Below are 18,118 nucleotides of genomic sequence, written 5' to 3' on the forward strand. Positions count from 1 at the left end.
GAGAAACGGTGCTCGTTCAGATCCCCGCCATGGACTTGATATGAAGACAGCAGAGCTCAGACCCGAGCCGGCAGCCGTGCGCTGAGGTTGTTCCCCGAGAGAAAAGACGAGATTTCCGCCGAGGTAGGCTGCCGTTCACCGACTCACACTGATGTAAAGGGACCCGGTTTGTTGTAGGTGAGCCGGTTTAAGAGACCCGCGCTAGTTTATAGAGGTCTTGGCTGCGTTGGGGGGGGGGGAAGGTCCGCTGCGGCTTCTTTGTTGCCCAGCTGAGACATGAAGCAGCCTTGGCTTGAGCAAAGCTACAAGTAGATGTAGTCAACCGGGCTGCCGGGAGAGCTTCACCCACACCCACCCACACCCTCCACCACCACCACCCCGTTCCCCTGCCGCCAGTCTCTCTGGGCGCCTCTCTGACCCCGCGGAGAAAGCGGGACAAGGAAGTCGTTCCGCTTGCCTGCGGTCGTCCCGTCCGTCTCTGTGCTGTGGTTCTGATCCAGTTGGAAGGTTTAACGTCCTGGGAAGATCCTCTCTCTCTCCCGCGTCCCCCCCCCCGCCCCCCACCGTCTTAATCAGAGAGCACTGAGACCCGCATATCTGCTGCTGACCAAAGTTTAGTGTGACATATTGGATTGTGTGTGTGTGTGTGTGTGTGTGTGTGTGTGTGTGTGTGTGTGTGTGTGTGTGTGTGTGTGTGTGTGTTGGCTGCAGTGGTGATTGTTAAATCTTTAACTCGGCTCTTTCCGCTGACATCTCCATTCCCAAGTGCACCTGGCGGGGATGCTTCTCCACAGGGTTCTACCAGCTTTCTGCATCCGGTGGTGGTGTGGGAAGTCTACACATGTAGTATTTGGGCCATTCGACAACTGCAGAAAAACAAGCTACAAAGAAAATCCAGCTGACACGCCCAAGTCCTGTAGACGGACTGGCAGCACAGGCCGTGCAGCAGCCGGCCTGCATCCTCTGTTCAGTGATGGAGGAGAACACTGTTGTGTAGCCCGACATACTTGGCTGTGCCATTCACTATGTACATGAGCTGAGGGTGGTGCAGTGGTTAAGCGTGGTCGCCTCACAGCAAGAAGGTGCTGGGTTCGAGTCCCGGGGTCGTCCCTCTGTGTGGAGTTTGCATGTTCTCCCCGTGTCTGCGTGGGTTTCCTCCGGGGGCCCCGGTTTCCTCCCACAGTCCAAAGACATGTAGGTCAGGTGACTCACCCGTACTGAACTGTCCCTAGGTGTGTGTGTGTGTGTGTGTGTGTGTGTGTGTGATGGCCTGGCGGCCTGTCCAGGGAGTCTCCCCGCCTGCCGCCCAGGGACTGCTGGGATAGGCTCCAGCATCCCTGCAACGCTGAGAGCAGGATGAGCGGTTTGGCTAATGGATGGATGGACGGATGAAGATTGATCCAGACTACTATCTCCCTCACTACCACTTGACCTAAGCAGGAGTTATTCAGTTAGTGCTTATTTCAGCACAGTCTGCTTTGTCGTCACTGACCTGTTTAAGACCATACCTCAGAAAAACTTACTTAACCGATGACGTAACTTCTGGACGTTAGGAAACTGGACAGTGACCCTACTACCACCTTATGAATTCCTGTACAGAGCCACTTAAAAACTACCATATTTTCTTACTACCGTAGGGGCATTTTGGGCTGATCTTGCGTTGGTCTAGATCTGATTTCCAGCACAGGAGTACAGTGAAAATGACATATAATGCACCTGACAGTACGGTGAGTGTACACACCACCACAGTAGCACAAGGAGTATGGCTCTGCCGGGGTTTTCTCAGTGCCGGGTCACACCGAAAACATCAATTATCATAACATTTCTGACTGGACACTTGATCGGTCACATTTTGGGGATAATTATTGGCGCTTTTATAAGATGTTAACACTCCGAGCTCTGATGCTGTGTAAGGGTTGTCCTGAGGGGAGGAGGAGAACAGATCATGTGCTGGGTGGCTGGTGTCCTCCATCAGACTCAGGGCCTTCCTTGTGCAGCGGGTGGTGTACCTGACCTGAATCTGTGGCAGTGCTGCTCCTGTGAGGTCTGAAGCGGTTTTTACCGTCCTTCTCGGTCGTTTGTGGTGCTGTTCAGTCAGGTTGCCAAGCCACACCAGTGTGCTCCCAGTAAGGATGCTCTCTGTGGTGGTCTGATAGAAACTGACCAGGGTTTTCGTGGACGTTCTGAGTATTTTAAGACATCTCAGAAAGTATAGTCTCCGTTATGCCTTCTTAGGGCCCCGACACATTAGGCCGACGGTCGGCCATTGGCCAATGTCGGGCCGTCGGTGAGCATCTGTGACCCTCGTTTTTGCGGTGTTCCACACCGTCGGCACTAGTCGGACCCGTCAGCAGCTTTTCGGCCGATTCAGCATGTTGATGTAAACTGGTGTCTGAACTGGACTTCCTAAAATCAACAATTATCTCCGTTGTATTCTCACCATTTAGGGAGAGGTCGTTGTCGTGACACCATGTCGACAGGTTCCTCATCTCCTTCCTATAGGCATCACTGTGGTGTCATCTGTGAATGTCACCATGTTATGATATGTGGCGACAGTCATGTGTGAACAGACTGTAGAATAAGGCACTAAGACAACAACCCTGCGGTGCTCCTGTGTGGAGAACTATGGTAGCCGAGTAGCCGGTACCTGCTCTCACTGTCTGAGGTGTGCCTGTCATAAAGTCATATAACATCCTACAGATGAATTACATAGACCAAGGTCCCTAAGCTTGAACACCAGTTTAGATGGTACGATGGTATTACAGGCACAGCTAGAGTCTATAAACCACAGTCAGACATAGGTAGGCGTTTTCCTTCGAGGTGTTTTATTAACACAGTATGCAGAGCCAACAACACACACCTGTTTGACCAATAAGCCAACTGTAGCGGATCTTGCAAATGTATTTACAACCGTTTTTTTTACTCAAACACAGCTTAACCATGTCATGTGATATGCTACTTCAGCACACTTGGCCAACAAATATTCACTGTGACCGCTGCAGAAAACTGCAGATGAGCATTTAATATCCAGGAATTTCACACCACCACAGACACCACCACCACCGACTAGCCCTGGAACAAATGGATGCGGCTCTGAACACTGACCTTACACGGTCCAGCCACGTACTGGGTTTTGAGCTTGTCTTGTGTTAATCTTACTCCCCATTTCTTATTAAATCTCTTTTTATGCCTTTTGCAAAACCCTTTGAATTGCCTTTGTTAATGAAACACGCTATATAAATGAACTTGCCTTACGGTCAGTATCTCTAGATGGGTGCGTTTCCCGTCCCGACAGGCCACAGCTTTCACTTCTCCGTCTCCCCTCCGCAGCCTCCTTTCCAGCTCGGTGAAATGACGTGTTAGTGGGCTGCGTGCTCTCTTTTCCAGGATGTAAACGAAGCCTCACACAAAGGTGCCATGTTGTGTTGTAACATACATTGCCTGATGTTTTTATGTCCCAGGTCAAGATAGTGCACACTTGTATTTTTCTCACAGAACACAAACGGGCGTGTGGCCGAGGCCAACACGCGGCCTCAGCATTCTGTCTTGGCTGGTTAACTGGATCCAGCAGATCATCGCAAACCCACCCGCCAGAGGGAAGAGAAGACTTCTGACCATTGGGGTAGCCCGTTTCCTACATTAGGTATATGCTGGGCGTATCGTAAGAACCAACGGGAAAGAGCATGCAGTACATGTTTTGATTCATTTCTTAATGGCCCCTGCTGAATTGTTGATTTGGACTTGGCAAGGCATCAAGTCAGGAGCAGGATGCTGTAATTTGCTCACCTGGCAGTGTGGGAAGGTGGCGGTGTGAATTCACGTTTGCGGCGGCCTCACCCAGTACCGTCCATGCAGCGTCTTTGTCCACCTCTGCATCTACGTGTGTCTTTGTTTGATTGGCTGGGAGAGCTTGGCCTGTGTCTCCTGTGGGCCCAGGGACCACGGCCCTGCCTGGAGAGGTAACACCGAGGGCGGTCTGACAGGACGCTGAAGCGGGGCAGGCTAAGCTAACTGCTAGCCCATACAGACCGGCAGTTCTGACAGTCGTCCTGGCTGGCTTTCGTTCTCCTGGACAGTGGGTTTTTTTTTTAGTTTAGATATACGTGTTAGTTTGGATATACTATGTGTGTTAGTTTGCATATGTGTGTTCTTGTAGTTTGTGGACGTGTTGTCTTTGTGTTGCACTGCTGTGGGCTGGGCGAAGTGTTTGTGTTTGTGTTCCTGGCTCTGATCTCTCGTCTGGCTTTGCTGCTTCCGCACCAGCAGTGAATTTACTCTTGTCTTTTGCAGTGGGAAGTCATTAATGTTGGACACACTGATCCAGCAGCACTAGGACCTGAGAGGCTGGGGGAAAGGATACCCAACCACCAAGCTGACCCACCATGGCCTCCCCCACCACAGACCCGCAGGGAGAAGGTACTGAACTCAAGTGCACCGTTTTAAGTAAAGAAACACAGAATGCAGTTGGTAAAAATCGGAGGATTGTAATGACTCCAGATGAGAGGAGTTGTTTCTGTCCAAGCTATATATCCTTTAGCTTTGACCATCAAGCTAATGGAAATTGGAAATGTTTTACATAACAAGGTGAACATGTCACCCACGTTGGGACTTGTGTGTTTGGAGGCTCCTGGATATTAAAGCTAGATTCTCCATAAAGCCCCACACAGACGAAGGCCTTAATGTCTCTAAAATCTCAACCTGACTGATTAAAACAATGGTATCACCTTTAGTATAATGTACTGTAGTGATCAGATCACTACAGTACATTATACCAAACGCTAACGCTCCTTTTCCACCACATGGTGCCTGCTCAACTCGACCTTTTTTCATTTTCCATTACTGGAAAGTACCGGCATTTTGGTAACTGTTACCACTCTTCTGGTACCACCTGTGTCGAGGTTCCAAAAAAACTGGAGCGGGTTCCCAAAATCAATGCAGATCTCTGATTGGTCAGAGAAACACGTTGCTGCGGCATCTTGCGTCGCTGCGGCATCACCCCGCATTTTTAAATCCCGAAGCGGAGACATCTTAAAAGTAAATTTTGAAATTGAAAAAAATGGAGAGCCGAAAAGCCACGCTGTGGTCTGTCGAGGAGGTACAGACGTTTCTTACCCTCGCAAGCGATGATAAGATCCAGCAGGAGCTCGACGGAGCGATGAGGAATGAGAGGGTCTGCCAGCAGCATATATTTTTTTCCTAGGATGAATCTGGAAAGTTCCCGCCTTCAGGCGCTAGGATTGGCCAGATCTGCCTGTCAGTCAAGGCTGATGCGAACGTGCAACAACCCTAACCCTAACTAGCCATGTTTGCTAGCCAACTGTTAGCCATTAGACACGTTTGCAACCAAGCTAACTGTGCCAACTTAACTGTGTGTATGGTAAGCCAATATTTTTTTCCTAGGATGACTCCGGAAAGTTGACCGACAGGCAGATCCGGCCAATCCTATGCCTGAGGGCAGGAACTTTCCGGATTCATCCTAGGAAAAAAATATTGGCCTACTAGCAATTGGCTAGTGGACCCCCTTGTCGCCTGAGCTCTACACTGTTCCCAGACTCTCCTGTATTTCTCTGCCTCTTCTGGAACAAATGTTTTGTTCTTGCTGTGGCAAACAGCCACGCCGAGGATTAAGTACAGTATGTCCGCCATTGTTCCCGCTTGTTCTTCCAATGGTCGCATTGAAGATGACGTCACAGCACTTTAACCAGGTGTCGCTATGACGACCAACTACACTGAGGGAGTACTGTCGCGGTAATGGAAAATGACACAGAAGCGGGTCGGGTCAAACCGGTACCATGTAGTGGAAAAGGGGCATAGATGTCTGTGAACAGGGCACATAGTCTCACAACGCCTGCTCTGTGGGCCTGGCTTAAATTAAAATCAATTTAGCGGGAAAACGAGAACATTTCACTGCACATGTTATACTGAACTGTGCTTCACAATCAGTTGTTGTTGGCTTTATGGGGTTCCCCTTACGGCAGTTTGAAGGCGGTCATCCTACTATGTACACGGCCACAGGAGTCAATTTTCCAAGTCCGGGAGAATGAGGGTGGCACGGTGGTCTAGTGGTTAGCGCCGTCGCCTCACAGCAAGAAGGTCCTGGGTTCGAGCCCCGGGGTAGTCCAACCTTGGGGGTGGTCCCGGGTCGTCCTCTGTGTGGAGTTTGCATGTTCTCCCCGTGTCTGTGTGGGTTTCCTCCGGGGGCTCCGGTTTCCTCCCACAGTCCAAAGACATGTAGGTCAGGTGACTCACCCGTACTAACTTGTCCCTAGGTGTGTGTGTGCCCCCTGTGTGATGGTCTGGTGGCCTGTCCAGGGTGTCTCCCCGCCTGCTGCCCAATGACTGCTGGGATAGGCTCCAGCATCCCCACGACCCTGAGAGCAGGATTGGTGGTTTGGCTAATGGATGGCATCATTCGATGTGATAAGGCCCCCCTAGCTGTCCCTCCCAGGCCTGCAGAGAAACACTACACAGCTGTTACTCCACGGAGGAGAAACAACCTGGATGACAGCAGGCGTCGGAGGCTCAACTCCTTTCCAAATGCTGACGAGGTCGTTTCCCAGCTCCGTTAACACGTCTAATAAGCCTCGCCCTCCCCCTCTCTCTCGCTTTCTCTTTCGGTCTCTCTGTCTGTCTCTGTATGTCTGTCTGTCTCTCTCTCTCGCGCGCTCTCTCAATTCAATTAAAAATACAAAATAATTTTTTATTATTAATTTATTATAAACTGAATAAATCAATTAATAATGTTATTAACTGATTTATTTACTTATGTGTTGATAACACATCATAAACTTTTGTTTATTGATAATATGGACCACTTAGTCTAAATGATACGTTGACTAAGGGACTTAATAAAAAATAAAAACATATTTAGTTACGAATTAAATAACTTTTTATTTATATAATAATTTATATTTCTATAATTATTAATATTTATATATGATACAATGTTAAATAAACATTTAATTACATTTTAAATATTTCTATTAAATCTTAAACCTAAACAATAAAATAAACGAGTTCAAAAACAAATATTTAAATTAAATCTTAATCTGGGACTTTAAATTAAATATTTAAGTTCAATGTAAATGTTCATTTTACAGTTTGCCATGGGAATCTACATTCAAATTAAATAAATCTGAAAAAGTACATATCCAAGATTTAGATTTAAGTTAAATATTTATTTCTGAACCAAAGATTTATTATACAAGTTAAATATTTAACAGCAAGCTAAATACTTATTTCATTGATACAGATATAACATTTAACTTAAACGTATAATTTGTCAGCAAATATTTATTTAGCAGAACTGATTTAAGATATGAGCCAAATATATATTTTATTATGTGTCTTATATTTAGATATGTTATATATTTAGTTGGATGTTACATGTTTATTTATGATCACCGATTTAATATTCAAACCAAATATTTATAATTAGCGGTTTTTTCCTTTGAATCCATGCGATACTTGGCTTTTGAAATCTTGAAAAAACAAATGTCTTTTAAAATCTTTTTTTTTTCTCAGTGGTCTGGAACAGATATCTCAGCGTAGCTTGGATCGTCCTACAAAATAAGGTCGATACCGCGATGCTTTTTTCAAAGCTGTAGCAGCAAAACGTCACGACCATTTTGCTTGTGTGCGCCACACCGGCCCTTTGTGGACCGTGCTGCACATCCCTGGAGGCTGTAAGAGCTGCTCACATTTACAGACGCTGTCTGGACGCATGTTGGGGCACGTGTGAATAAGTTAACCGGTGCAAATCACATTTCGGTAGCCTTACGCGTAAGAAATGTGCAGCGACTGTACAGAAAACGGCGTGTGTTCTGTTGTAACGGGCGTCTGAAACTGAGATTTGACCAGAAATGTACAGCGCTTCGAGTGGCTGTTGCAGCCAGAAAAGCGCTGTATAAAATGCAACTTGACTGACAGATTGATACTTAAAATACAGGTTGCTGTGGAGAGCTCCAGAGGAAAGTTCTGTGCCCTTAAAGACACAGGCTGCCACTCTCCTGCAGGAAGTGGGACGATGTGGGACGATGTGGGAGGGCTCACAATGTGATTTGTGGAAATTCAAAATGGATCTGTCTGACACCGTCCATTTTTTAGGATGCCCCTTCCTTATTCTGAACCAATAAGAACCAAGTGGGTTAGTTGAGAGGGGAGATGAAGGCCCCGGCGTCAGAGCAGATCTTTGGGTCTGGCTGCATCAGCATCACATGAGCGAGCGTGAGCGAGCGTCGGTTGCTGTGGGGCTTTAAATGGTCCGTGGTGTAATCTGAAGCCATCACATTCTGTTTAACGCTGATGGGTACATGTCCGTCCAGCCTCGTAGCAACACAATCATGAAAGCAAATTTCAGCAAATGCAAATAAAACGAAGTGGCAGCTGTGTGTGTGTGTGTACACAGTTGTGTTATTGCACCAGGAGAGCAAAGTTCTCCGTCGTGGGTATTGTTGGGTCAGATGTGCCGTTTCCCGGTTGATAGTTAAAGGTTTGAGATTTTACAGACTCTTCCACGTCAGCAAATTAAAAATTAAACTTTACTCTAATACCCCCCCCCCCCTTTTCTCTCCCCATTGGCCGCTGTGCAGAACTGTAGTCCACTGACTTCCGGTCTCCACTGCAGCGGTCAGACCAGTTTCCTGTTTGTTGGCGTGTGTTATTGACGATAGCACGTTTTTCACCATGCCTGCAAGATTTACCATGGATAAATGTCAACCACATGCACACAAGTGTCCACACACTTTCACCTGCACCTCCCAGCAACCATGATGAGGACGAGTATCCTCATCCTCATCATGGTGGACGTAACGTGATATGTACAACTGGAGACTTCTCACCCGTTTGCTGGTAGGTGCAGGGGAAAGTTTGTCGACAGTGCGCACAGAAAGTGGTAAATCTTGCAGGCGTCGCTGCATCCCAGATCAGGAGAGGGGGTGGAACAGCAACCGGGACGGCCCGGAAGAGTGGGGTAATTGGACAGGTACAATTGGGGAGAAAAAGGGGGGAAAATCCCCCCCCCCCCCCAAAAAAAAGACTGAGTACAAAGGAGCAAAAGCTTTGACCAGGCCCGTGTGGGGCTGGCGTGTCTACAGGGCCAAGCAGCAGCTGGTTGTGACGACTGACCGTGGCTGCAAGGCTTTCAGCCGAGCGTCTACCCGAGGCAACCCCGCCACCGGTGAAGTGGTCATTCAGACCAACAGGTGGCTTGGTGATTGCATTACCAACTGCATTACAGCCTCATTAGTCATTTGATGTATCAAATCAAGTTCTGAGGCTGTCTGCGCTGAACCTGGGGCATCATGGGACTTGTTTAGCTGGAAGTCCAGAACGTTATTAGTAATTAGAATAATCCTCATCTTATCTGCCTATGCCTCTGCTCTCAAACCTCACATTTAACTTTGGTCTCCGTCTCTCTTTCCCTCCCTCCCTCCCTCCAGGTTCCAGGTTCCCCATCCTGGCACACAGTCCATCAGAAGACAACTTGTTGCAACCCCCTCCTGTTCCTCCTGGACCCTCCAGGTCTCGGAGTCAGTACGAGAGGATCGGAGGACCCACGGGAACCTCGTAAGCACGATCACCCATCTTTCAGACCAGACACCAATATTTGCTTTGCCTCTTTTAAAGTATACGCTGAGGCAGTTCTTCATATCGGCAAGCGGGGCAGCAGAACGCCGACTGAATTTGGGACTTCAAGTCCCTTTTTCCAGCGGCACGGTGGTGCAGTGGTTAGCGTGGTGGCCTCACAGCAAGAAGGTCCTGGGTTCGAGCCCCGGGGTAGTCTAACCTTGGGGGTCGTCCCGGGTCGTCCTCTGTGTGGAGTTTGCATGTTCTCCCCGTGTCTGTGTGGGTTTCCTCCGGGGGCTCCGGTTTCCTCCCACAATCCAAAGACATGCAGGTCAGGTGACTCGGCCGTACTAAATTGGCTCTAGGTGTGATTTTGTGTGTGGGCCCTGTGATGGCCTGGTGGCCTGTCCAGGGTGTCTCCCCACCTTCCACCCAACGACTGCTGGGACAGGCTCCAGCATCCCTGTGACCCTGAGAGCAGGATGGTGGACAAGTGGTTTGGATAATGGATGGATGGATGGATGGATGGAAGTCCCTTTTTCCTCCACAGCTCAGTGAACTAGTGCAGTTTTTATTACAAAAATGCACGAAACGTCTTCTGGACCGTACTGTGTAAACAGGTCAATTCTGTTGCCTACCAACACGGGGATCGCCAGTTCAAATCCCCGTTTTACCTCCACCTTGTTTGGGCGTCCCTACAGACACAATTGGCCGTGTCTGCAGGTGGGAAGCCGGATGTGGGTATGTGTCCTGGTCGCTGCACTAGCGCCTCCTCTGGTCAGTCGGGGCTCCTGTTCGGCTGGGAGGGGGAAGTGGGGGGAATAGCGTGATCCTCCCATGTGCTACGTCCCCCTGGTGAAACTCCTCACTGTCAGGTGAAAAGAAGCAGCAGGCGACTCCACATGTATGGGAGGAGACATGTGGTAGTCTGCAGCCCTCCCTGGATCGGCAGAGGGGGTGGAGCAGAGACCGGGACGGCTCGGAAGAGTGGGGTAATTGGCCGGACACAATTGTGGAGAAAAAGGGAGGGGGGGGGGGGTTACAATTTCATTTAGCAGAAGGTTTTATCCAAAGCGACACATGTGAGAGCTGATACAACACAAGCTAGGATCTAGGCAGGAGACAACAACACCAGTAAGGGCAACAAAGCGGTGTTCGAGTCCAACAGGACGTATAGTAGGTGCCAACAGGCGGTGCACAGAGGCAATTCATAGACTGCATAGAAGCAGAGTTTTTTTTCTTCAGTCCATCAAGAGCAGAGGTGTTCGTGGAAGAGCTGGGTCTTGGGTCTTTTCTTAAAGATGGAGAGGGACTCCGCCGATCGAACAGAGTTTGGTCACTCGTTCGACCACAGCGGAGCTACAGAAGAGTCTAGCTAGCGACTTGGGGCCCTGTTGTGGTGGTGGGACCAGTCAGCTTTCATGAGCAGAGCGTAGTGAGCCGGAGGGAGCGTAGGCCTGAATGAGGGAGTTCAGGTGGGGGTGGGGGGGGGTTGTTTTAGTTGCCGTTTCGTAAGCGAGCGTCGGGGTTTTGAATTTGATGTGAGCAGTGACGGAGGCAGTGGAGGGATATGAACAGCGGGATGACATGTGCTCTTTTGGGCTGGTTGAAGACCAGATGTGCCGCTGTGTTCTGGATCATCAGAATCATGTTTATTGGCCATGTAGGACCTTCTTGCTGTGAGGCGACCGCGCTAACCACTGCACAAGATTTGGTACACATATCTCATCATATGTCCAGATGTTTCTAAAGCAACTTCATTATGGGACTGACTTAAGTATCAGGGGAGGGACTCGTGGTGTTCGATACTTCATCTTTTCTGTTGGCAGTGGTGCAAATCTACTCAATCGTAAACAAACAACCACTTTCTTCTCGCTGTTGCAGTTTCCTTCAGACTCTCATCCATCTTCTGAAGGGGAATATTGGTACGGGTCTGCTGGGTCTGCCTCTGGCTGTCAAGAACGCAGGGCTTGTGGTAAGTACACAGACCAGCTTCATCAGGGCTTCACCTCATATACATCTCTATGAAAAGGTAAAAGTCCCAACCTGAGTTTACGGAGCTGTTACACTGTGGAAATGGGTTTACTTCACACGCTCCGAGACAAAGGAACATTCACACCAGACTGACCAAGATGGTCGTTATGACCGTTTTGAATTTTCAAAGTTTAATAATTTTGTGGGGGAAAAAAAGATACAGACTTGCCGCTACCTGAATTCCCCTAAAATTACATATATTTGCATTTAAAATGAGTTTTATATCAATTGCACACACACACACACACACGCAAAAAGTTATAAGATCTACCCAAAACCAACACGAGCGGACAAAATGATCCTGTTTGTCATGTGACTATTTATGAGGTGTGTTGGTGGCGTCATTTCCTTCGTGAAGTTCGTTGCTCTGTCCTAGGAATTCACTAGCGCCCTCCAGTGCAGAGAAATAGTCTACACTTGATGTGTGATTATGTCCAACATGTCGTTACAGACGCACAATGACTACCACTGAGGCGTTGCAGAATTTACAGGCATTGGACAGCGGCCATTTTAAATTGTTTAAAAATAGTATTAAAGTTGTTAAATTTTTAAGTTTGGTGTCAGTTAGTTTCCTAACAGACATCCTAACATATGTAATGCATCAATATCTCAACTGGGTATTTATCTTGACACAATATAGAGTTTAAAAACCGTGCAAAATGACCGCCCATGGTTGTTCTAGTAGTTTTTAAGTTCCGGTCGTTGTTTGGGACTGTTTCAATATTCATTTTCAGTTTTATAGGCCTTGTTATGTTTGAATTAGTAATATGTGTTTTCCGTTTTGTTTTTCTGGTAATAGTTTCACTTTTTAAATTTTGCTATTCAAGTTCGACCGTGTCTCTCTGAAGTTTAAATTGTTTAAAAATAGTATTATAGTTGTTAAAATTTTAATTTTGGTGTCAGTTAGTTTCTTAACAGACATACGTAATGCATTAATATCTCAACTGGGTATTTATCTTGACAGAATATAGTTTAAAAACCGTGGCGGTCAAAATGACCGCCCATGGTCATTCTAGGTAGGAGTGAAATCCCGCTCATTTTAAAGTCTGACCTAAAATGAGGAAATGATGACATCAGCACAATACATTGTGGGTTCACAGTGAGATATTTTAGTTATGCTTACCTTGCTAATGGCTTCAGAGGAGAACTGGTTTGGCACAAAGACTGAGCACAGGTTTCTGATGAGTCATGAGCCCACATGGAGGACGGATGAGGTTCACACACTGACCTTTGGGACAAGTTAAAAAGCCTTCTATAGAGTGTTCCTACCAAATTTTAAGTGCTCAGAAATCAGGAACACTTTGTTGTTTCACTTCATGTGCTTGCCCACATGAAGTGAAACAAAATGCAGTTTCCCCCAGCCCACAACAGTGCAACATACAGACAAAAGCACACCCAAACTACAACAGCACACATATCCAAACTAGACAAACAAATAAATAAATCACTGTCCAAGGGAATGAACACCAGCCAGGATGACTGTCGGAACCGCTGGTCTGCATGGGCTAGCAGTTAGCCTAGCCTGCCCTGATTACACGTCCTGTCAGAAAGTGCCATCCTGAATCTTCACAAAGGATCTTCCCCTTACAATGGTGGCCTACTTTCCACAAGTAAGGCATTAAAGATCCAGTCCAATCATTTTAAATCAACGAGGCTTGTCTAATTGTGTAATTTAATTAATTAAATTGTTCTGGCACAGGATACAAATCCTCTACACCAGACTAGACAAATCAAAACAAACAACCATATAAAAAAGAACCACAATATAGTTATTAAAATCACAATAATCTCACAAATCACATAGTCTCACAAATAAATTAGTCTCATAAATAATCACAGTCACCACAACTCAGCTTCATAATTGTATAAAAAGTCCTTTGTTGACCAAACTTTGTGTAATCTGTTTTTAAGCGTTAACTGAAGGAGCTGCACCACATCCTCTGGTCGTTCCATGCTCTTACAGCTTGAACTGTGAAGAAGTGTTTTTCTCTTTTCAGAGTAATATTAATGTTAGAAGTAATTTCATTTTTTGTAACTATCAGCCCCCCCTGTCTGAAGTTGAAAAAATTCTTTATTGATAACTAGCATGATGTTGCTAGGCAACTGTTCAAAAACAGACCAACTGACAGACTGATGATGACAATCCACTAATTGTCCAATCAAATCTGAATATTAGATGTCATTTATTACCTGGGCTAGTTGGTTTTCTGAACAGTTGTGATCATGTTGAGAACCTGGAGAGTTTCTCAGAGGGCTTTACTCAGATTTTCACAACAGTTTTAGGTGACTTTAAAATGCCTTCTGTCAAAAAATACGAGATTAGAAAATATGATTTTCTTTTTACTGGATCTGTAAAACTGCCCTCCAGTTGGTTATATGATCAGAGCAGTATTACATGGTAAATCAAAAAACTGGGCCTGTGACTGGAAGGTTCCTGGTTTGAAACCCTGGACCAGCTGGAGAAAGTACTTCTGAATAATGTTGCTCAATCTGTTTTCATGAAGGACCATTTTTAAAATGCTTCTGAGTGAATTAGTGAACCTTCACCTGCGGCCAAGGAGCATAATGTGATAGCAGCGCCTCCCAGAGGCTGACTATGTGAATATGTTGAACCTTCAGGTTACTGCTACCAACATGAATTTGCTGTCAGTTAGCTTTGTTACACAAGGGTTAAAGCAGGTAGGCAAATGTTGACAGAGTAATTTGTGTTGATAATGGCCGGTGTTGTATCCTTGGTCACACGTGAAAAGGAAACCCAGCTATTGTTTTGGTCGGGAAGATTTTAATGGTTGGAAGCTTATTTGCAATTTTTTGAAGGTAGTGGTACTCAACCATGTGCCATGCAGGACCCACATTATGCAGGTTGACATTTCGACTGGACTCCACAGCCGCCGAGGGCTAGTCAGTTAAATCATTTGGCTAGGAGTGCGGTTGGAATGAAAACCTGCATAATCTCAGCATGCGGTTGAGTACCACTGCTTCAAAGCTTAAGCCAGCCTCTCAAACCACGTCTCCCCTTCAGTGTGCGACGTCTTGAGTTTTAATCTTGTTAAGTTTGAAGCAGAGTGACAGCTGTACAAACTGCTAAAAACTAACTTTGTGCTCTGTATTTGTTCATTTACGTGTACCTCGACTGGAACGATTTTATCAGTCTGCCGGTCATCTCGCTCTCTTCTTGGATGCTCTTTCAACTTCCTTTTTGAGCTGAAGTGCTGCCGCAAGATTCCGCAAAATTTGAGACAAGACGTGAAGAATTGGATTAGCGAGTCTCCCAAGTATGAAATCCTCAAGCTGCCCGTCATCTAGTGTGAATAGGATCGAGAAATGAGTCGCCTTTACTCTGAAGTCTATGTTCTCTACCAAGAGCTCTTTGTTTTGAAAGGTCATCAGATAAAGGTTGACAAAATTAAGATTGGCTAAAGCACAGCATTAGCTGCATAAGGATTCTCATCTACTTAAGTCTTCTACTGTACGTGATAAAACACAGGAACATACTGGTAATCAGCAGAACCTCGCTGGTGCTGGTGCTAACAGAGAGAGCTCATTTTTATGGCAGTTTTACAAGGTTTCAAATCCAACAGAAACCTTTTTTGATCTTGCCCCTTGGTGCACCCGACTCAATGGCAGTTTTTGAAAAATGTGTTCAAATTTAAAATACTGCTGCACCACTCACCATGACGACATATGACAAATTATCTTCTAGAGCATTGTGAGGACACAAGACTTTGATATAACACTGGAAAGGTAAAGACAATAGAGAGGCACTTGTCAAGTGGATTTTAGCTGTTGACCCGTTATTCAGTTTATATAGGTACACTAATAAATCAGGAATCAGGAACACTCTGTTAGCTGTTTGTGGAAATATTGTTTCCCACAGCAGTACAACACAAACAACACTTATCCAAGAACTACAAGAGCACATATATCCAAACTAAACAACAACAAAAAAATCACTGTCCAAGGAAATGAACGCCAGCCAGGATGACTATCGGAACTGCCGGTCTGCATGGGCTAGCAGTTAGCTTAGCCTGTCCCGCTTCCACGTCCTGTCAGACCGCCCTTGGTGTTTCCTCTTCATGCGCAGCTCCGGGCAGGGGCCGTGGTCCTTGAGCCCACCGGATGCAGCAGACCAGGCTCCCTCAGCCGATCCAACGCCAGTTCTCCCAGCCAGACACCCTCGACACACCTTCCCGCACTCCACACGATAACGCCCAAAACACCACAGTCAACGCCAGGGGAGCCCGCTGCCAGACCACCCTCGGTGTTATAACTGCTGGTCTGCATGGACTAACAGTTATCATAGCCTGACCCACTTCCACGTCCTGTCAGACCGCCCTCAGTGTTGTCTCCTCGGTCGCAGCTCCAAGCAGGGCTGTGGTGCCTGAGCCCAAAGGATGCAGCAGACCAGGCTCTCCCAGCCGATCCAGCACCAGCTCCCCCAGTCATCAAATGAAGACAAATCTTACATGCAGACATGGACAAAGACACTGCATGGATGGTACTGGGTGAGGCTGCTGCAAACGTGAATTCGCGCCGCCATCTTCCCACACCAGTACTGGGTGAGGCTGCTGCAAACGTGAATTCGCGCCGCCATCTTCCCACACTGGAAGCGGAAAAATAATAGAGCTGTTCTGTCTCCTCTCCCTCCTCTTCTCTCCTGTTTACAGCGAGCGACCTTAACCTTTATTCTACTCTCAACTCTACTCTGCGTCATATGACCTCTGCATGCAATACACAATACTGCTTTGTTTAAACGACTGTACCTGTTAAGAGAGCCGAGTGGTATTTTAGCAAAATATGCAAATGATATGGAAACATTAGCTTCTTTGCTCATTTACCAAAGAATGGAAAAAAATCTGACAATCTCCCTCTCTTTCTCTCTCTCTAGCTAGGTCCTGTCAGTCTGTTGGGGATGGGTATTGTAGCAATCCACTGTATGAGGCTCCTGGTTAAATGCTCCCACCATCTTGGTGAAAGGTAAGTTTACTTGTAAAGTTCCAGTCAAAGGTTGAGCTTAGTGTAGCTGAGGGCCAAACAAGCCTGCCATTGGAAATTGACCTTACATTAAAATGTACTTATTTAGTGATGCTTTTATGCAAAGCAGCTTACTTTAGCACATACATTCAGGTGTTACCAACTGGCACCACATCGTAATCATACCATAACACTATAGGAATTAGTAGAAGTAGTAGTAGTACTACATTTGCTCCATAGTAATCATATAGTTGTGCCGTATTGAAGTAGTAGTAGTAGTATATTTGATACATAGTAATTATATAGTTGTGCCACGTGAAGTAGTAGTACGAGCACATTTACTGTACGTGGGTCTTAGAGAATCAAAGCACAAATTTTGCCATTGTTGGGAATTAAAATGGTGATTAAGCTAATATTAATAAGCAAATAAGTTAATTAAAATGCTTATGTTTAACAAGCATATTTACATGAGAAATCCCTGCTGTATTATTAGTTCATGATACAGACTTTTATTTTGAAGTGCATCTCTGCCAGAATACTTCCTGTTTGGTAAGCTTTGAGTGAGTGATATCTGGCGATGCGGTTAGAGCAGGAAAAAAACGAACCTTGTTTTTATTTGCAACTGATGAGTCAGTAAAGTGCTTCTGGAACATTCAGCACTTGTGCGTACATGCACGACTTGTGGTTAGATAGATACTTTATGATTGCCACACAACAATGTTGGTGGTAATTGTTTTGGTGCAGCATGGTAGCTCAGTTCCAGTGCAAAAAGAAAGAAAAACAACCAGCACTGTAAACCATTACAACAACACACAAAAAGGAAACACATGACTGTGAGAATATGTACAGTGAATATATATTATATGTACAGTTCAGTTCCCCAGCATATCAAGTAGCCCAACAGACAGAGTGTACAATGATGTACCACTCAGGTCCAGTGCGAGTTCATTCCAGCATTCAGGTCAGTATATAGGGTCTTGTAGCCAGGCGGGGCGGGGCGGGGGGGGGCAGGTGTTAAGTGTTCTGACTGCTGTAGGGAAGAAGCTGTTTTTTAATGGAGTGGTTTTGGTTAATATGGACCCGTAGCACCTTCCAGAGGGGAGAAGCTAGAAGAGGTGGTGGGTTGGGTGGGAGGGGTCACTGGTTATTCTAGCTGCTTGTCTGAAGGTGCGCTTTCTATACGGTCAGTTGACTGGGGGGGAAGCCACAACCAGTTATGTTGGAGGCTTTAGTAGCAATCCGCTCCAGTTTCGTCTTGGTGTGACTGTCTGAGCTCCCATACCAGACAGTGAGAGATGATGTTAGGATGCTCTCTGTGACAAACATTAGTGGACCGGTAGGTGTTTTTGACATGGTACTTCTTCAGTTGCCTGAGGAAGTACAGTCTTTGCTGAGCCTTTTTGACAGTGTTGGTGTTGATGTTCTGTTTCAGAGTGTTACTGATGTAGGTCCTGAGGAATTTGAAGGCGTCTGTCAGGGTTATGGGTTGGTCAGAGATATGAACTGGGGCTTTGATGTTTGTCCTCTTCCTGTGGTCTACAGA

The 18,118-nt window shown here is 46.3% G+C and overlaps 1 protein-coding gene across 1 annotated transcript in view; it reads left to right on the forward strand.

Moving 5' to 3' along the window:
• The window catches only part of slc36a1 (solute carrier family 36 member 1), a 62,068-nt gene continuing 43,950 nt past the window's right edge, over positions 1 to 18,118 (forward strand). The window contains exons 1-5 of the mRNA XM_056285122.1: positions 1 to 123; positions 4,291 to 4,416; positions 9,441 to 9,567; positions 11,452 to 11,542; positions 16,490 to 16,578. Of these exons, the coding sequence (XP_056141097.1) occupies positions 4,383 to 4,416; positions 9,441 to 9,567; positions 11,452 to 11,542; positions 16,490 to 16,578 (341 nt within the window). The 5' untranslated portion in view covers positions 1 to 123; positions 4,291 to 4,382. The remainder of the gene's footprint in view (positions 124 to 4,290; positions 4,417 to 9,440; positions 9,568 to 11,451; positions 11,543 to 16,489; positions 16,579 to 18,118) is intronic.

This window comes from Lampris incognitus, chromosome 1 (assembly GCF_029633865.1).
Source record: "Lampris incognitus isolate fLamInc1 chromosome 1, fLamInc1.hap2, whole genome shotgun sequence".
Taxonomy (NCBI): domain Eukaryota; kingdom Metazoa; phylum Chordata; class Actinopteri; order Lampriformes; family Lampridae; genus Lampris; species Lampris incognitus.